Raw genomic sequence first — 17,043 nt, 5'->3', positions numbered from 1 at the left:
ATTGCCTAATTTCAATATACCTAAATACCCACGTTGTCCAACTCCTGGGGAAAACCACACCCTCGACCGACTTTGTTCGAATCGAGTCGATATCACAGACTCGGATCCGGTGTAACCGAGCGGAAGTTACCAAAGCCGCGCCGGACCAAATTAACAACCCACAGCACAAACGGCCCTACCAATTCACAACACACACCATGCAAGGCCAATGGAGGAAAGCACGAACAACGAACTGGAACATTTAACAGGGGTTTTATTTATAACAATAATCGGGGAGGGGAGACACAGAGCAGAGTTATCACAAATAAAAGGCAGGCAATGTACAATGAGCAAAGACACTGAACAATCCTACTCAAAGACGGAGCCCACGGACACACACACACACACACACACACAAAAGAAATGGACCCGTGGGTCTTTCGTCGGTAGAGCCGGGTACCTCGCCACCTTGTGCGGTTTCACCAGACCCGCACTTGTGGAGCTCGGAGTCCATGGACGGGAACGGGCATCCCAGCTCGAGCGCTCCAATGCAAACCACCACGAGAATCCACCGCAAAGGACCGCAGACCGCTTGACCACAACCACAGACCGCGCCGCAATTGCCACCAAGACCGCAGACCGCAATCGCCACGATCCTGCAGAACACACTCTTGTCTGCCCAACCCCCGTCCTAAAAACCACTCTGCTCTTCTGAGGTGGGAGGGGTCTCTTATCCTCGCCACTCGCCTCCTGATTGGACGAGGGGTTGGCGAATGACTCGTGGTCACCTCCCGATTAGCTGGGGAGTGAGTGTCATGCTCGCCCTTCACTCATTCGCTGGAGGAAACGTCCATGCCCTGCCTTGGGACGGAGCCTCGATCTGAGGCGATGGAGGCTCCGCCCACGCCTTCAGCCAAAAACACGTGGGCAATGGCGACCGGGAAGAATGAGGGACGGTGGCATTGTTGTAGTGGATGTAGTAATATTTGTTGTTGTTGTTGTAAAAACCTAGCTTAAAAAATAACTCGTAACACACACATGTAATTCCTATTAGACAGAAGGAAGGATTCTAACTTTTAACACATACTAATCGAAATAACTGAACTAAGGGGACTCTGGCTGTCTGTGTGCACAAGGTTTCCAAATCCGTAACAGTACCACCCCTCAGATGAAAAGTAAACTGGTCGTCCTGCCTGCAAGCATTAGTTGGTGGACATTGAAGATCAAATGGGTTCGTTTGTGAAGATGACAAATTATTGCCAACACATGAACAGATTAAACGTTCCTGCCAGAACGCACAAGGGCACTGCATCAGCAGCACTGCCAGGCTTCAGGTATGATACAATCATTCCTTAGCTCCCAATTATTGACTTCTCACAATCTCTTCAAAGTCCTTTTGGCAGTTCAACCACAAACCAATGTTCACTTTTGCTGAAAATACCTGTGATTTTTGTAGAACTTCTTCTTCTCCTTTTTGTCCTTCAACTTATTGCAAATATGTTGCAGGACGGTTGAAGTACTCCCCGCATGTCCTTCAAAAATAAGCACACTCTGTTGTGTGGACTTCTTTTTGAAAATCTTAAATTGTTTGAGAATCTCTTTCCACTGGGTTTCTGTGGAACAGTGAAACGATGGACCAGTCATTAGAAATGTTCAAAAAGGAAACACAAGCATCAAAAAGCGTGTTCTGCCTCTCCAGTCTGGACCGGATAGCATGCAGCTAACCCCCATCCGCCAATGAGCGTAACGTCTAACAACCATGCTGAGGCTTAAAGTTCTTTATTCTTGACGAATGGTATGAATTGTGGTAATCGCTGTAACAAAAACAAAAATAAACCAATGTCACCCGCAGGGTGACCCGTATCTTGCCAAAAGGTGACCACATGTGACTTCTTTAAGGTCACACTGTGGTGAACAGAGCTGCTATCCACCAGGAGCGACTCCTTGAGGAATATCTGCCTACGAGAGATTCCGATGAGAATTGTTCTACAGAGTAACCATGAAAAATATGCTTTTGCCTCATAACGTCACCAAATGACGTCATAATGTCTCAAGCTTGACATATCGAGAAAGCACTCAACGAGGTGTTCAATTTGAGGTACTACACGATATGGTTCCTAAAACTTGAAAATTTGACCTTGGGGTCAAATATGTTTGACCTGAGGCGCGAACCATGAAGGTCAAGGCCAATCGCCACCAAAAATTAATCAACTGAGCGCCAGACCATGAACTATATTCCCATGAAGTTTGAAGACGATCCGATCAAAATTACTCAAAAAATAAGGGTTTCGTCGACTCCCCTGATTTGCGACAAAGTGACCTTGACCTTTGACCTTGACCTTCAAAATTTTATGCGCTGAAAGGGACCTCTATAGGCCTCTGATATGCGAAGTTACAAAAATTTCCAATGATAACTGTGCTCTGCAGAGTGATTTATTCGTGATTACAGACCCCCCCCCCCAAAAACAAACAAACAAAAAAAAAACATATGAAGGTCAAGGCCAATCGCCACGAAAAATTAATCAGCTGAGCGCCAGACCATGAACTATATTCCCATGAAGTTTGAAGACGAACCGATCAAAATTACTCAAAAAATAAGGGTTTCGTCGACTCCCCTGATTTGCGACAAAGTGACCTTGACCTTTGACCTTGACCTTCAAAATTTTGTGCACTGAAAGGGACCTCTTTGGCCTCTGATATGCGAAGTTACAAAAATTTCCAATAACTGTGCTCTGCAGAATTTTTTATACGTGATTACAGACAAACAAACAAACAAACAAAATAAAAAAAACATACAAGCTGACTAACATATCTTGCAAAAACTACGTTTTGGCAAGATAAAAAAATGTTATAGTAAGTTGACACAGATATTACGGTGATCGTTATACATGTACAAGATTATATTAAAATCACTGATCAGAGTAACAGTATAATGACAAATTAGAGTCACTAGAATAGACCGCAGAGCTTTACATTTGTCTACACATCAAAGTTGCAAGTTCTTTCCTATAGGTTGTTGTTACACAATTGTCAAAGTTGGTCGGTAAAACGAGAGCATCAAACTGTTTCATGCCGACATAAAGTCACAATACAAAATTCTGGTGTTGAACGACAAACAAAACGCATCACTCACACTGTTGTTGGCCACAGTCTGGCACAAAAAGCATTTTTCATCGCAGCGGGCAAAAAAACACATGGCAAGGCGACATTTTTAACACAACGTCTCCTGGCTCACGGTCGGCGAAGCCAAAGGGAAGCAACAACAATGAATACGCATGAATAGTCAACCGGCACAGTGTGGCGGCACAAAGCGAATTCATAAATATCAATCAGCGCATACCTCCGCCACTCAATGCCTGATCCACGAGAACATATCGTCGGGCCAAATACATTTTCCAAATATCGAGAAAAATATAGTTTTTGGCCCAATATCTCAATGGAATCACTTAAAAAATTCTCGTATACAAATCCAGATTTGGATCTTCACACACCCAACCTGTCCTTGCCACACACCCAACCTGTCCATTTTTGAATGGGTGCTTTCTTTCATTTTTGGCCCCATATCTCAATGGTGAAGAATCGTGAAAAAAAATTCTAATAGTCATATCCGAATCTGTATCTTCACCAAAATCTAATCAGTTCGTCCTTGTTGCACACCAAACCTGTCCACAAAATTTTATCAGAATCCGTCTACAACTTTTTGAAATATCCTGCACACAGACAGACAGACAGACAGACAGACAGACAGATAGACAGATAGACAGACAGACAGATAGACAGACAGACAGATAGACAGATAGACAGACAGACAGATAGACAGACAGATAGACAGACAGACAGATAGACAGATAGACAGATAGACAGACAGATAGACAGACAGACAGATAGACAGATAGACAGACAGACAGATAGACAGACAGACAGATAGACAGACAGACAGATAGACAGATAGACAGACCAACAAATAGACAGAGAGGGGTGAAAGCAAAACCACCTTCACCTTTGATGGCGGAGTAATTAAACCATTTTTATTATCTTTCTAAAACGAAGTTTTTGCAAGATATGTTAGTCAGGTTGTATGTGTTTTTTGTTTTTTTTAATCTTGCCAAAACGAAGTTTTTGCAAGATATGTTAGTCAGCTTGTATGTTTTTTTTTTTGTTTGTTCGTTTGTTTGTCTGTTATCACGCATAAGAAATTCTGCAGAGCACAGTTATCATTGTAAATTTCTGTAACTTCGCATATCAGAGGCCTATAGAGGTCCCTTTCGGTGCACAAAATTTTGAAGGTCAAGGTCAAAGGTCAAGGTGACTGTCGCAAATCATGGGAGTCGACGAAACCCTTATTTTTTGCGTAATTTTAATCGGATCGTCTTCAAACTTCATGGGAATATAGTTCATGGTCTGGCGCTCAGCTGATTAATTTTTGGTGGCGATTGGCCTTGACCTTCATATGTTTTTTTATTTTTTTTTTGGTCTGTAATCACGTATAAATCACTCTGCAGAGCACAGTTATCATTGGAAATTTTTGTAACTTCGCATATCAGAGGCCAAAAGAGGTCCCTTTCAGCGCATAAAATTTTGAAGGTCAAGGTCAAAGGTCAAGGTCACTTCGTCGCAAATCAGGGGAGTCGACGAAACCCTTATTTTTTGAGTAATTTTGATTGGATCGTCTTCAAACTTCATGGGAATATAGTTCATGGTCTGGTGCTCAGTTGAGTAATTTTTGGTGGCGATTGGCCTTGACCTTCATGGTTAGCGCCTCAGGTCAAACATATTTGACCCCAAGGTCAAATTTTCAAGTTTTAGGAACCATATCATGTAGTACCTCAAATTGAACACCTCTATGAGTGCTTTCTCGATATGTCAAGCTTGAGACATTATGACGTCATTTGGTGACGTTATGAGGCAAAAGCATATTTTTCATGGTTACTCTGTAGAACGATTCTCATCGGAATCTCTCGTAGGCAGATATTCCTCAAGGAGTCACTCCTGGTGGATAGCAGCTCTGTTCACCTCAGTGTGACCTTAAAGAAGTCACACGTGGTCACCTTTTGGCAAGATACGGGTCACCCTGCGGGTGACATTGGTTTATTTTTTTTTGTTTGTCTGTAATCACGTATAAAAAATTCTGCAGAGCACAGTTATCATTGGAAATTTTTGTAACTTCGCATATGAGAGGCCTATAGAGGTCCCTTTCAGCACACAAAATTTTGAAGGTCAAGGTCAAAGGTCAAGGTCACTGTCGCAAATCAGGGGAGTCGACGAAACCCATATTTTTTGAGTAATTTTGATCGGATCGTCTTCAAACTTCATGGGAATATAGTTCATGGTCTGGTGCTCAGCTGATTAATTTTTGGTGGCGATTGGCCTTGACCTTCATATGTTTTTTAAAATTTGATTTAATTTTTTATTTTTGTCTGGAATCATGTATAAATCACTCTGCAGAGCACAGTTATCATTGGAAATTTTTGAAACTTCGCATGTCAGAGGAGTATAGAGGTCCCTTTCAGCACATAAAATTTAGGTCAAGGTCAAAGGTCAAGGTCACTGTCTCAAATCAGGGGAGTCGAGGAAACCCTTATTTTTTGAGTAATTTTGATCGGATCGTCTTCAAACTTCATGGGAATATAGTTCATGGTCTGTCGCTCAGTTGATTAATTTTTGGTGGCGATTGGCCTTGACCTTCATGGTTAGCGCCTCAGGTCAAATATATTTGACCCTAAGGTCAAATTTTCAAGTTTTAGGAACCATATCATGTAGTACCTCAAATTGAACACCTCTATGAGTGCTTTCTCGATATGTCAAGCTTGAGACATTATGACGTCATTTGGTGACGTTATGAGGCAAACGCATATTTTTCATGGTTACTCTGTAGAACGATTCTCATCGGAATCTCTCATAGGCAGATATTTCTCAAGGAGTCGCTCCTGGTGGATAGCAGCTCTGTTCACCTCAGTGTGACCTTGAAGAAGTCACTGGTTTTATTTTTATTTCGACGGTTTATATTTATTTTTATTATATATTTCGATTTATATTTATTTTTTATCTTTTTATCTCTCTTTATCTCTCTCTCTCTTTATCTCTCTCTCTCTCTTTATATATCTCTATCTCTATCTCTATCTCTATCTCTATATCTCTCTCTCTCTATATATCTCTATATATCTCTATATATCTCTATATATCTCTATATATCTCTATATATCTCTATATATCTCTATATATCTCTATATATCTCTATATATCTCTATATATCTCTATATATCTCTATATATCTCTATATATCTCTATATATCTCTATATATCTCTATATATCTCTATATATCTCTATATATCTCTATATATCTCTATATATCTCTATATATCTCTATATATCTCTATATATCTCTATATATCTCTATATATCTCTATATATCTCTATATATCTCTATATATCTCTATATATCTCTATATATCTCTATATATCTCTATATATCTCTATATATCTCTATATATCTCTATATATCTCTATATATCTCTATATATCTCTATATATCTCTATCTCTATCTCTATCTCTATCTCTATCTCTATCTCTATCTCTATCTCTATCTCTATCTCTATCTCTATCTCTATCTCTATCTCTATCTCTATCTCTATCTCTATCTCTATCTCTATCTCTCTCTCTCTCTCTCTCTCTCTCTCTCTCTCTCTCTCTCTCTCTCTCTCTCACCATCTGTCTCCCAAATATATATGTATATGGAAGAATCCTCCTTTCATGTGCATCCTGTGGCTGCGAGTTCCATCATTGCTGGGAGTGCAGTAGAACCGCTGATGCCATATCCCCAATGGGTGAGAGCTGGAATTTGTAATTTAGCAATGGTGCTGGAGATGGCTCCCCGACTCTTTCCGTAGGACACCGTGGGATCTTTCATGCCCACCAACTAACAGGTAAGATGCCCAGTTTAACGTCCATCCGAGTGACGGCACACACGTTGATGAATCACTCTGCCTGTGAAACACTGGGATGACAATTTTTTAGCTTGACAGAGATTTCAACAAGGAGAGAGATTTTAGCTGGACAGATGCCAAACAGCTTCACATCGAGTGTGCGGCCTCTCGGCCATCCTGTCAATTACTGTAAAGATTACATCCTATGATATGGTCAGGTTTTTTACCTCTGCCACTGAAGGTGAAGGAGGTTATGTTTTCACCCCTTTCTGTCTGTCTGTGCACAGGATATCTCAAAATCTTGTGGATGGATCTCGATGAAATTTGGTGGACAGGTTGGGTGTGAGACAAGGACGAACTGCTTAGATTTTGGTGACGATCCGGATCCGGATCCGACCACTAGAATTTTACAAGTGATTCTTCACCATTGAGAGAGGGCTAAACTAATATATAGCACGATATCTCAAAAAGTTGTGGACGGATTCAGAAGAAATTTGGTGGACAGCTTGGCTGTGTGACCACAACAAATTGATTCGATTTTGGTGAAGATCCAGATCCGGATCTGGATACGAGAGTTATTTAATTTTTAAAGTGATTCTTCACCATTGAGAGAGGGCGATATACAGTATAGCATGATATTTACCTCCGCCATGACACTTTGAACATCATTAGATGATCACCTTAACCAAACGATGGTGAAGGAGGTTATGTTTTCAACCCTTTCTCTCTGTTTATTTGTCTGTTTTGTCTGTCCTGTCTGTCTGTGTGCAAGATATCTCAAAAAGTTGTGGACACATTGGGTATGTGACAAGGACGAACTGATTAGATTTTGGTGAAGATCCGAATCCGGCTTCTGGAATTTAAAAAAAAATGATTCTTTTCCATTGAAAGATCGGGCGAAAATGATATATAGCACGATATTTCAAAAAGATGTGGACGGATTCGGACGAAACTTGGTGGACAGGTTGGGTCTATGGCAAGGAAACATTTATTTGATTTTGGTGAAGATCCAGATCCGGATCCGGATCAGACAACTCGAATTTTAAGTGATTTTTCACCATTGAGAAATAGGGGAAAAAACGATATAGAGCACAATATGTCAAAAATGTGTTGGACCAGATATGTTCCCGTCGATCAGGCATCGTGGGGCGGAGGTCTGTGCTCTACCGAGTGTCCTTCCAGTTGCTGCTATTGTTGTTATTATTGTGGATTGTTTCTTTCTTCTGTCTCTCTTGCATTGAGGAGAACAGGACAGGTCAGGTATGGGAGCATGCACCAGAGCAGTGTGTTGCGGCGTCCACTTTCCGCGAGTATCCAGGGACCTCCATCTGACAATCCCCCAGGCAGATGCCTGACCCATCCCATGATATAACCCTAACCCTAACCCATCCCAATCTCTTTGAGATGCTCATCAACCTGCTGCAACCACGAGTCAAGTGGTCAGCCCGTTGGTCTCCTCCACTCACGAGGCTCCTTTTCTGAGAGAATCTGGTGAGCAGGATCAGCATCAGGAAAACGAGCCACATGTCCATACAGTCACAGCTGACACTCACGGACCATACAGGTAACAAATCTCATGTGTCTCTCTCATATAAACTGCTCGTTGGACACGAGGTCTGATCAGCAATAGCCAAGCATTCTCGGAAGAGACCTGGAAGAAGGAGTCAAGTCTCCATCTCAGATCCCTGGTCAGAGTCCAAGTCTCACATCCGTAGAGCAAGACTGGAATCACCAAGGACCTGAAGACTCGGACTTTCATCCTCTTACACAGGTACTGACAGCATCACCCTCCATGAACCAGTGATTCCATGACTCCCCAAGCCCGATCCACACATCTCTTGACCCCGGAAACCTGAAATCCCAGCAGCTCCAACTCCTCATTCAGTGCCTCGAGGAGAACAACCGGAGAGTAACTTAGTTTACTTTTTTGTAATCCTGCAGGGATGCATTATTGTACACTGTGAATTGCATTTGCATCTACCATATAAAACACAATGTGTGTATGTATATTTGTTTGTGTGATGTCTGTCCCCCTTCAAAAGGATCATTTAAGAAGGGTGTTAAAGGCCAATCTTTTCACACGACTGTGTTCACGACGGTCTCGTTTTTCAGGATTCAAACAATTTCAAAAACATTTTCCATGAAAGAGTAATTACGTCTCTTCTTTTGGAAATGTACACGGTGACTTCCGAGCGGGCCTCAATGGCGGAATACAGAATGGTTAAAAAAACAACAATAAAAACAAGTCGCAGGGAGGTGAAATTCACTGCACGTGATGAGAAATGCACACAGAGTAAACCGAGTGTTCATTTACGTCTGCAGGATATCTAATAAATAAAGATGATATAAACACACCTGACACGAGGCGCAGGCTTCAAACTTTGGCACACTCACACAACTGCACCATAAAGTAACGTGTTCCAACTCGTCATTTTTGACGGAATTTATACCAGTGTGTAATATTCTGTTTGTATGTAGATTTTCCTTTAATTTACATGATTTTAACCGTGTACATGTGCTGTGATTTGATACCTGCGAAATGAATAAATGAAATCCACAGGTAGAATAAATTTTCCCGTTTATGGAGGTGTAAAGCAGAAGTTTGGGAATCTTCTTATTCTTTAGTTATGTAGCACAAGGCTGTGAAGTAGCATCAATGGCTGAGGGCACTGCTGTGCCGCTGATGCAGTACCCTCTTGTACGTTAAGGAAGCAATTTGTAATTTCTTCAGAGTGCCGGCGATAGCTCGCCTTCTCTTCACGAAGTACAACGTGGGATCTTTACGATGCACCAACTTTTGGCGACAGAAGGGATGCCCAATTTAACGTTCAGAAGCACACACTGATGAATCGCCGTGCCTGTGAAACACCAGGGTGACAGTTTATAACTCGGCCGAGATTCAAACTCAGACGAGACAGCGAAGAGGTGAGTGTGCATCCCTCGAGGCCATCCTGCCAGCCCTGTTTGGGAAATAAAAACTATCAATGGGAAATAAAAACTATCAATATCAGTGAAAGGATTTTTGAGATTACTTTGCTGTGATAACTCCGGCAATAAGTTTTACTGTTAAGTAGTCACGAACAGCATCTGTCACGATTTAGAAATGTTTACAACCCTTTACATATACTACATATACTGTTGTATACTACATATACTTTACATATACTACATATACTGTTGTATACTACATATACTACATGTACTTTACATATACTACATATACTTTACAACCGACATATACTGTTGGTTTGTAAACTTAATTATTGCATTGGAACATTCTCCATAAAGGTATCTTAACAAATGCAGGAAAAAGGACTTACTGGAATCCGGGAAATCCTGTTGCTTCTGACCATCCTCCGAATGATCCCTGTGTAAACATGAACACGTTTATATTGTTAATTTTGAGTCCTCTAAGACAAATATTAGTTTGTACATATTTCACACACTCAGATTCTGACACCCACCGCCACCCCCGCACACCTGTGACGCTCCAGGAAATACACACTCCCCCTCTCCCACATCCCTTATAGCATCACATATTTTGTGTACGGTTCCAAATGAAAGAGCTTGCACATGTATCACATGACACAACAGACAATATGATACAGTATAATTACCCTCGCCAAAGGAGAGGGTATTCCATTTGGGTCCGTTTGTCTGTCTCTGTTTGTCCACACGGAATGTGCTAATGTAGGCCACAACCGCCACCTTGTGCTAAGCCAGGACCGAGCCTTTCTCATTTTTCAACCAAATATGTCTATAAATTATGTACAATTAGAATGTGAGTAGGTCTATAAATTACATTTGATAAAACCACACAAAACAAGTGTGGGTGAGAGAATGCAATTTTTGTTTACTCGTTTTAATTACCTCTACCACCAAAGATGGATGTAGGTTACGATTTCAGCCCGGTGTGTCTGTCTGTGAGCAGGATATCTCAAAATGTTGTGGATGGATTTGGCCAAAACATGGTCAACAGGTTGGGTGTGTGACAAAAAATTGATTCAATTTTCCTGAAGATCAAGATCCTCATCAAGATCTGAGTTTATTTTTTTTTGAATAAATTTGCAAGTGATTCTTCACCATTAAGAGATGGAGCGAAAAACAAGACGTAGCATGAAATTTCAAAAAGTTGTGGACGAGGTATGACAAAACGAGGTGGATGGGTTGGTGAGGTGGCAAGAACAAGCCAATGAGATTTTGGTTCAGATCCGGATCCAGATCCGGTCTATCAGTGGGATACAAAACGTAAACTGTTCACCCTGGCGCAGGTGTGCGCACGAACCAGTGCTGTTATAATTTCACATGAAATACAATACAAGGATGGGTTTTTCTCACGACTTACTTCTCCTTCTCCTTGTCCTTCTTCATCAACCTTCTCCATGATTGCCTGATTCGAAAAAGAAGATGAAAAAGTGAGTTTCTTCTCCATTTGGTGAGAAAGATTCACCCAGAATCACCAAGAACATGACATAACAGATTGAGCTCAACAATGAAAAAAATAACAACAAAACAAGTTTTACTTACTGGAGTCGTGTAAAGAAACGAACCATTTTCATTCCCTTATTTGCTGATTTGAAATTGGAATCTTTTCAATTTCTATCACAACCTTGAAGAAAAAAAATGAGAGATCTTTCAAGAGCACAATATCATTCAAAAATGTGCTAAACTTCAAATCATACGTTTCATCGATACCTTTCCATCCAACAAGTGGAACTGTATCTCTGCCCTGCCCTCCACCTTTCCCTGCCCTCCCAAACCCGAATATAACAAGAACGGCACTCGGGGAGTGCATAGTCTCACCTCACGCATTCATTCTGAACAAAAATACCATCGTTAACTGAAAACGCCACAATTATAGCCCACTGTTGGTATGGACAACTATTGGGGATGCCTCCTTGACGTTATCGTACCCCCCAACGCAGGACGGGGGCCACATCTTCCCCACTCTTCCTTGTTGCACGAAATTGGAAGGGCAGCACGGTCTCAATCAGAGCACTGATTGCTAGGTCCCCATGGAACTCCCTCACCATCCCTCTCATCTTCCACATGAACAACACACACACAAACACTCAAACCACCACACATAATTACACACACACGCATCACATATCCACAATAAATATTTGTATTATTTTTTTCTTCTTTGGGGAGTGACCTTCCTCCGGCAATTCTCCCCTTTCCCCTCGTTCTCGCGAGATACAAAAAAACTAACCCAGGACCCACCACAGTAGACATTTGCCCAACATGTAAAACTCACGTCACGAGCTCCAGGGCGAGAATATATCGACTTTTTGGCCTATGTTGACCTACTGACCTCAAAAACAAAAGGCTTCTTGCTTTTGACGAGCTTTTCCATGTGGGGAAGTTTCGTGAAGATTTTTTTTTAAATTGTGACATGTCGGTGATTAACATACTAACAGACACACAGAATAACACGCAAGACCAGTCAATGTAACTTCAAAAACATTCCATCTTCCAAAATAACAAACAGACAGACGGGGGTGACAACATAACCTCCTTCCACCTTCGGTGGTGGAGATAACAACAAAACAACAACTATTATGGTCTACGTCTATCTATAATTCATGCATACAATCATGTGACATAGATTCTTGGCATGGGTTATGAGCGTTATAAAAAAAATTCTTCACTCACATCGGGTCGGAGATCAAACACATGAAGATTCAGATTTTCAGAGAAAGATTTCAAACACAAGCAATAATGGCTGGAATACTTCACCGATGACGTCAGCGTTATCTCTCCATATACCCCATGGTGAGGTTATAACATATGGCAAGTTTCAAAAAAAAAAATTATTTGAGCGGTTCAGGAGTAAAAGATGTCACAATATCTCCCTTAATCCAATATGGCTGCCATATAGTGTGGCCGATGACGTCAGAGTTGGCAATAAAATATTCTCCATGGGGAGTCCCTCTGTTCAAAGTCTTTAAAACAAAAATATATCGACTGGACAGAGACAGACAGACAGACAGACGGACACAGACAGACAGACAGAGAGACAGGGGCGTTTTAATAGTCTCGCATCCCCTTCATGGAGAGATTCACAGAGAGATCATTAAATACAGAGTGACAGGCTGATGTGGTTATCGGGAGAGGTAATGTGGATATAGGGAGAGGAAATGTGGATATAGGGACAGGAAATGTGGATATAGGGAGAGGAAATGTGGTTATCGGGAGAGGTAATGTGGATATAGGGAGAGGAAATGTGGTTATCAGGAGAGGTAATGTGGATATAGGGAGAGGTAATATGGATATAGGGAGAGGAAATGTGGTGAAGGGAGAGGAAATGTGGTTATCGGGAGAGGTAATGTGGATATAGGGAGAGGAAATGTGGTTATAGGGAGAGGAAATGTGGATATAGGGACAGGAAATGTGGATATAGGGAGAGGAAATGTGGTTATCGGGAGAGGTAATGTGGATATAGGGAGAGGAAATGTGGATATAGGGAGAGGAAATGTGGTTCTAGGGAGAGGTAATGTGGATATAGGGAGAGGAAATGTGGTTATCGGGAGAGGTAATGTCTATATAGGGAGAGGAAATGTGGTTATCGGGAGAGGTAATGTGGATATAGGGAGAGGTAATGTGGATATAGGGAGAGGAAATGTGGATATAGGGAGAGGTAATGTGGATATATAGAGAGGTAATGTGGTTATATGGAGAGGTAATGTGGTTATATGGAGAGGTAATGTGGTTATAGGGAGAGGTAATGTGGATATATAGAGAGGTAATGTGGATATATGGAGAGGTAATGTGGTTATAGGGAGAGGTAATGTGGATATATAGAGAGGTAATGTGGTTATATGGAGAGGTAATGTGGTTATATGGAGAGGTAATGTGGTTATAGGGAGAGGTAATGTGGATATAGAGAGAGGTAATGTGGATATATGGAGAGGTAATGTGGTTATAGGGAGAGGAAATGTGGATATATGGAGAGGAAATGTGGATATAGGGAGAGGAAATGTGGATATATAGAGAGGTAATGTGGTTATAGGGAGAGGTAATGTGGGTATATAGAGAGGTAATGTGGTTATAGGGAGAGGTAATGTGGATATATAGAGAGGTAATGTGGTTATATGGAGAGGTAATGTGGTTATAGGGAGAGGTAATGTGGATATATAGAGAGGTAATGTGGTGAAGGGAGAGGTTGTGTGGTTATAGGGAGAGGTTGTGTGGTTATAGGGAGAGGTTGTGTGGTTATAGGGAGAGGTTGTGTGGTAAAGGGAGAGGGAGAGGTTGTGGTAAAGGAAGAGGTTGTGTGGTAAAGGGAGGGTGTGTGGTGAAGGAAGAGGTTGTGTGGTGAAGGGGGAGGTTGTGTGGTGAAGGGAGAGGTTGTGTGGTGAAGGGAGAGATTGTGTGGTGAAGGGAGAGGTTGTGTGGTGAAGGGAGAGGTTATTGGATATCGGGAGAGGTTATGTGGTTATAGGGAGAGGTAATGTGGATATATAGAGAGGTAATGTGGTTATATGGAGAGGTAATGTGGATATATAGAGGTAATGTGGATATAGGGAGAGGAAATGTGGATATAGGGAGAGGAAATGTGGTGAAGGGAGAGGTAATGTGGTTATCGGGAGAGGTAATGTGGTGAAGGGAGAGGTTGTGTGGTTATAGGGAGAGGTTGTGTGGTTATAGGGAGAGGTTGTGTGGTTATAGGGAGAGGTTGTGTGGTTATAGGGAGAGGTAATGTGGTTATAGCGAGAGGTTGTGTGGTTATAGGGAGAGGTTGTGTGGTTATAGCGAGAGGTTGTGTGGTTATAGGGAGAGGTTGTGTGGTTATAGGGAGAGGTTGTGTGGTTATAGGGAGAGGTTGTGTGGTTATAGGGAGAGGTTGTGTGGTTATAGGGAGAGGTTGTGTGGTTATACCGACAGGTTGTGTGGTTATAGGGAGAGGTAATGTGGATATAGGCAGACGTAATGTGGATATAGGGAGAGGTAATGTGGTGAAGGGAGAGGTTGTGTGGTTATAGGGAGAGGTTGTGTGGTTATAGGGAGAGGTTGTGTGGTGAAGGGAGAGGTTGTGTGGTTATAGGGAGAGGTTATGTGGTAAAGGGAGAGGGAGAGGTTGTGGTAAAGGAAGAGGTTGTGTGGTAAAGGGAGGGTGTGTGGTGAAGGAAGAGGTTGTGTGGTGAAGGGAGAGGTTGTGTGGTGAAGGGAGAGGTTGTGTGGTGAAGGGAGAGGTTATTGGATATCAGGAGAGGTTATGTGCTTATAGGGAGAGGTTATGTGGTTATAGGGAGAGGTTATTGGATATCGGCAGAGGTTATGTGGTTATAGGGAGAGGTTATGTGGAAGTGTGGTAAAAGGAGAGCTTGTGTGGTGAAGGGAGAGGTTGTGTGTTGAAGGGAGAGGTTGTGTGGTAAAGGGAGAGGTTGTGTGGTGAAGGGAGAGGTTGTGTGGTGAAGGGAGAGGTTGTGTGGTGAAGAGAGAGGTTGTGTGGTAAAGGGAGAGGTTGAGTGGTGAAGGGAGAGGTTGTGTGGTGAAGGGAGAGGTTGTGTGGTGAAGGGAGAGGTTGTGTGGTGAAGGGAGAGGTTGTGTGGTGAAGGGAGAGGTTGTGTGGTGAAGGGAGATGTTGTGTGGTGAAGGGAGAGGTTGTGTGGTGAAGGGAGAGGTTGTGTGGTGAAGGGAGAGGTTGTGTGGTAACGGGAGTGTTTGAGTGGTGAAGGGAGAGTTTTTGTGTTGACGGGCGAGGTTGTGTGGTGAAGGGAGAGGTTGTGTGGTGAAGGGAGAGGTAGTGTGGTGAAGGGAGAGGTTGTGTGGTGAAGGGAGAGGTTGTGTGGTAAAGGGAGAGGTTGTGTGGTGAAGGGAGAGGTTGTGTGGTGAAGGGAGAGGTTGTGTGGTGAAGGGAGAGGTTGTGTGGTGAAGGGAGAGGTTGTGTGGTGAAGGGAGAGGTCGTGTGGTGAAGGGAGATGTTGTGTGGTGAAGGGAGAGGTTGTGTGGTGAAGGAGAGCTTGTGTGGTGAAGGGAGAGGTTGTGTGGTGAAGGGAGAGGTTGTGTGGTGAAGGGAGAGGTTGTGTGGTGAAGGGAGAGGTTGTGTGGTGAAGGGAGAGGTTGTGTGGTGTGACCCTTAAAAAAAGCGCTTGTCCATGAATCGATTATTTCCCATAATGGAGGTGGATCCGTCACGTCCTGGGAGAATTCCGTTGTACTTTCTGAAACCCGAATCACGGAGATAACGAACAACACACACGAGTCCCGACACACAGACGATGCCGTCACAACGAAGATTTTTGTACGTGTGGGATTTACCTCGTCACGACGAGTAAGATGGACACGATCAGACGACCAAACGTTCAGCGAGTCGATTTCTTCCGACAAGAACACAACACCATTGTCACAATGGCAACATAGAACGTTTCGTTTCACCAGATTCTTCCGTTTCCCTTGGAAACCTCAACCTACGAAGGGTGACGTCACATTGGCCTGAAAATCGCGCGAGTTGATTCTCCAAATAAAATAACCCGGAAACACAAACGTTCGTTTAATCCATGAAGTGATTCTTCACCATTGAGAGAAAGGGACAAAATATATATACAGTGCGATGTTTCAAAAAGTTGTGGACAGATTGTTGCGAATGCGTTTTCCCCCTTGAGATTTATAATTACCGAGTTCACAAATTACTGTTCCAAATTGAAACCACAATTTAAACATGAAACACCACAATGTGGTTACAACCTGTGGGAAAATCCGGTCATGGGAGTGGGTATGTTTTCACTTCATGCACGTGACCCGGGTTCATTCAGTCAGGACGGGGATGTTAAATTGTGGAGGTCGCGCGAACACGACGCCGGAAGTGGATCAAAATGGCGGGCTTTATCAGTTTGGGAAAATCCCTTCAGAAACCTTCCTCCACACTCACCAGTGAGAATGCTCCCAAATTCGGGTTACAACATTAAACTAAGACCCAGATAAGCTGGAGATACAGTGGTCCATTTTTATATATTATGGAGCTATTGAGGCAGCTGTTCATCGTCTATACACCTCCCAACAAATGGATGGATCCTTCTGTGGTGTGTGTGGGGGAGGGGAGGGTTGTGTGCCCATGTGGTGATGGGGTGGGTTGGGGTGGATCCTCGTGTGGTGTCTGGGGTTTCGCAGGGATGGGGTGGATGCTCCTGTGG

General features: G+C 42.6%; 1 protein-coding gene across 3 annotated transcripts in view; it reads right to left on the bottom strand.

Annotated features, from left to right (window-relative positions):
• The window catches only part of LOC147019210 (uncharacterized), a 79,547-nt gene extending 62,820 nt beyond the window's left edge, over positions 1 to 16,727 (bottom strand). For 2 of the 3 annotated variants that reach the window (XM_085899562.1, XM_085899560.1), the window contains exons 1-6: positions 16,598 to 16,727; positions 16,172 to 16,320; positions 11,432 to 11,513; positions 11,250 to 11,294; positions 10,225 to 10,271; positions 1,421 to 1,592 (exon numbers count right to left, since the gene is read on the bottom strand). In XM_085899562.1, the coding sequence (XP_085755688.1) occupies positions 1,421 to 1,592; positions 10,225 to 10,271; positions 11,250 to 11,294; positions 11,432 to 11,463 (296 nt within the window). In that variant the 5' untranslated portion in view covers positions 11,464 to 11,513; positions 16,172 to 16,320; positions 16,598 to 16,727. Of the gene's footprint in view, positions 1 to 1,420; positions 1,593 to 10,224; positions 10,272 to 11,249; positions 11,295 to 11,431; positions 11,514 to 16,171; positions 16,440 to 16,597 lie in introns of those variants that run through there. The other variant, XM_085899561.1, reaches the window with a different exon arrangement.
• Between the last annotated feature and the right edge of the window lie 316 nt (positions 16,728 to 17,043).

The sequence above is a fragment of the Eptatretus burgeri genome, chromosome 10, assembly GCF_056783735.1.
Source record: "Eptatretus burgeri isolate ZD-2024b chromosome 10, Ebu_testis_v1, whole genome shotgun sequence".
In the NCBI taxonomy this organism is placed as follows: domain Eukaryota; kingdom Metazoa; phylum Chordata; class Myxini; order Myxiniformes; family Myxinidae; genus Eptatretus; species Eptatretus burgeri.
Note: the sequence above shows the minus strand (reverse complement) of the source record. Positions and strands in the feature narration are given on the sequence as shown.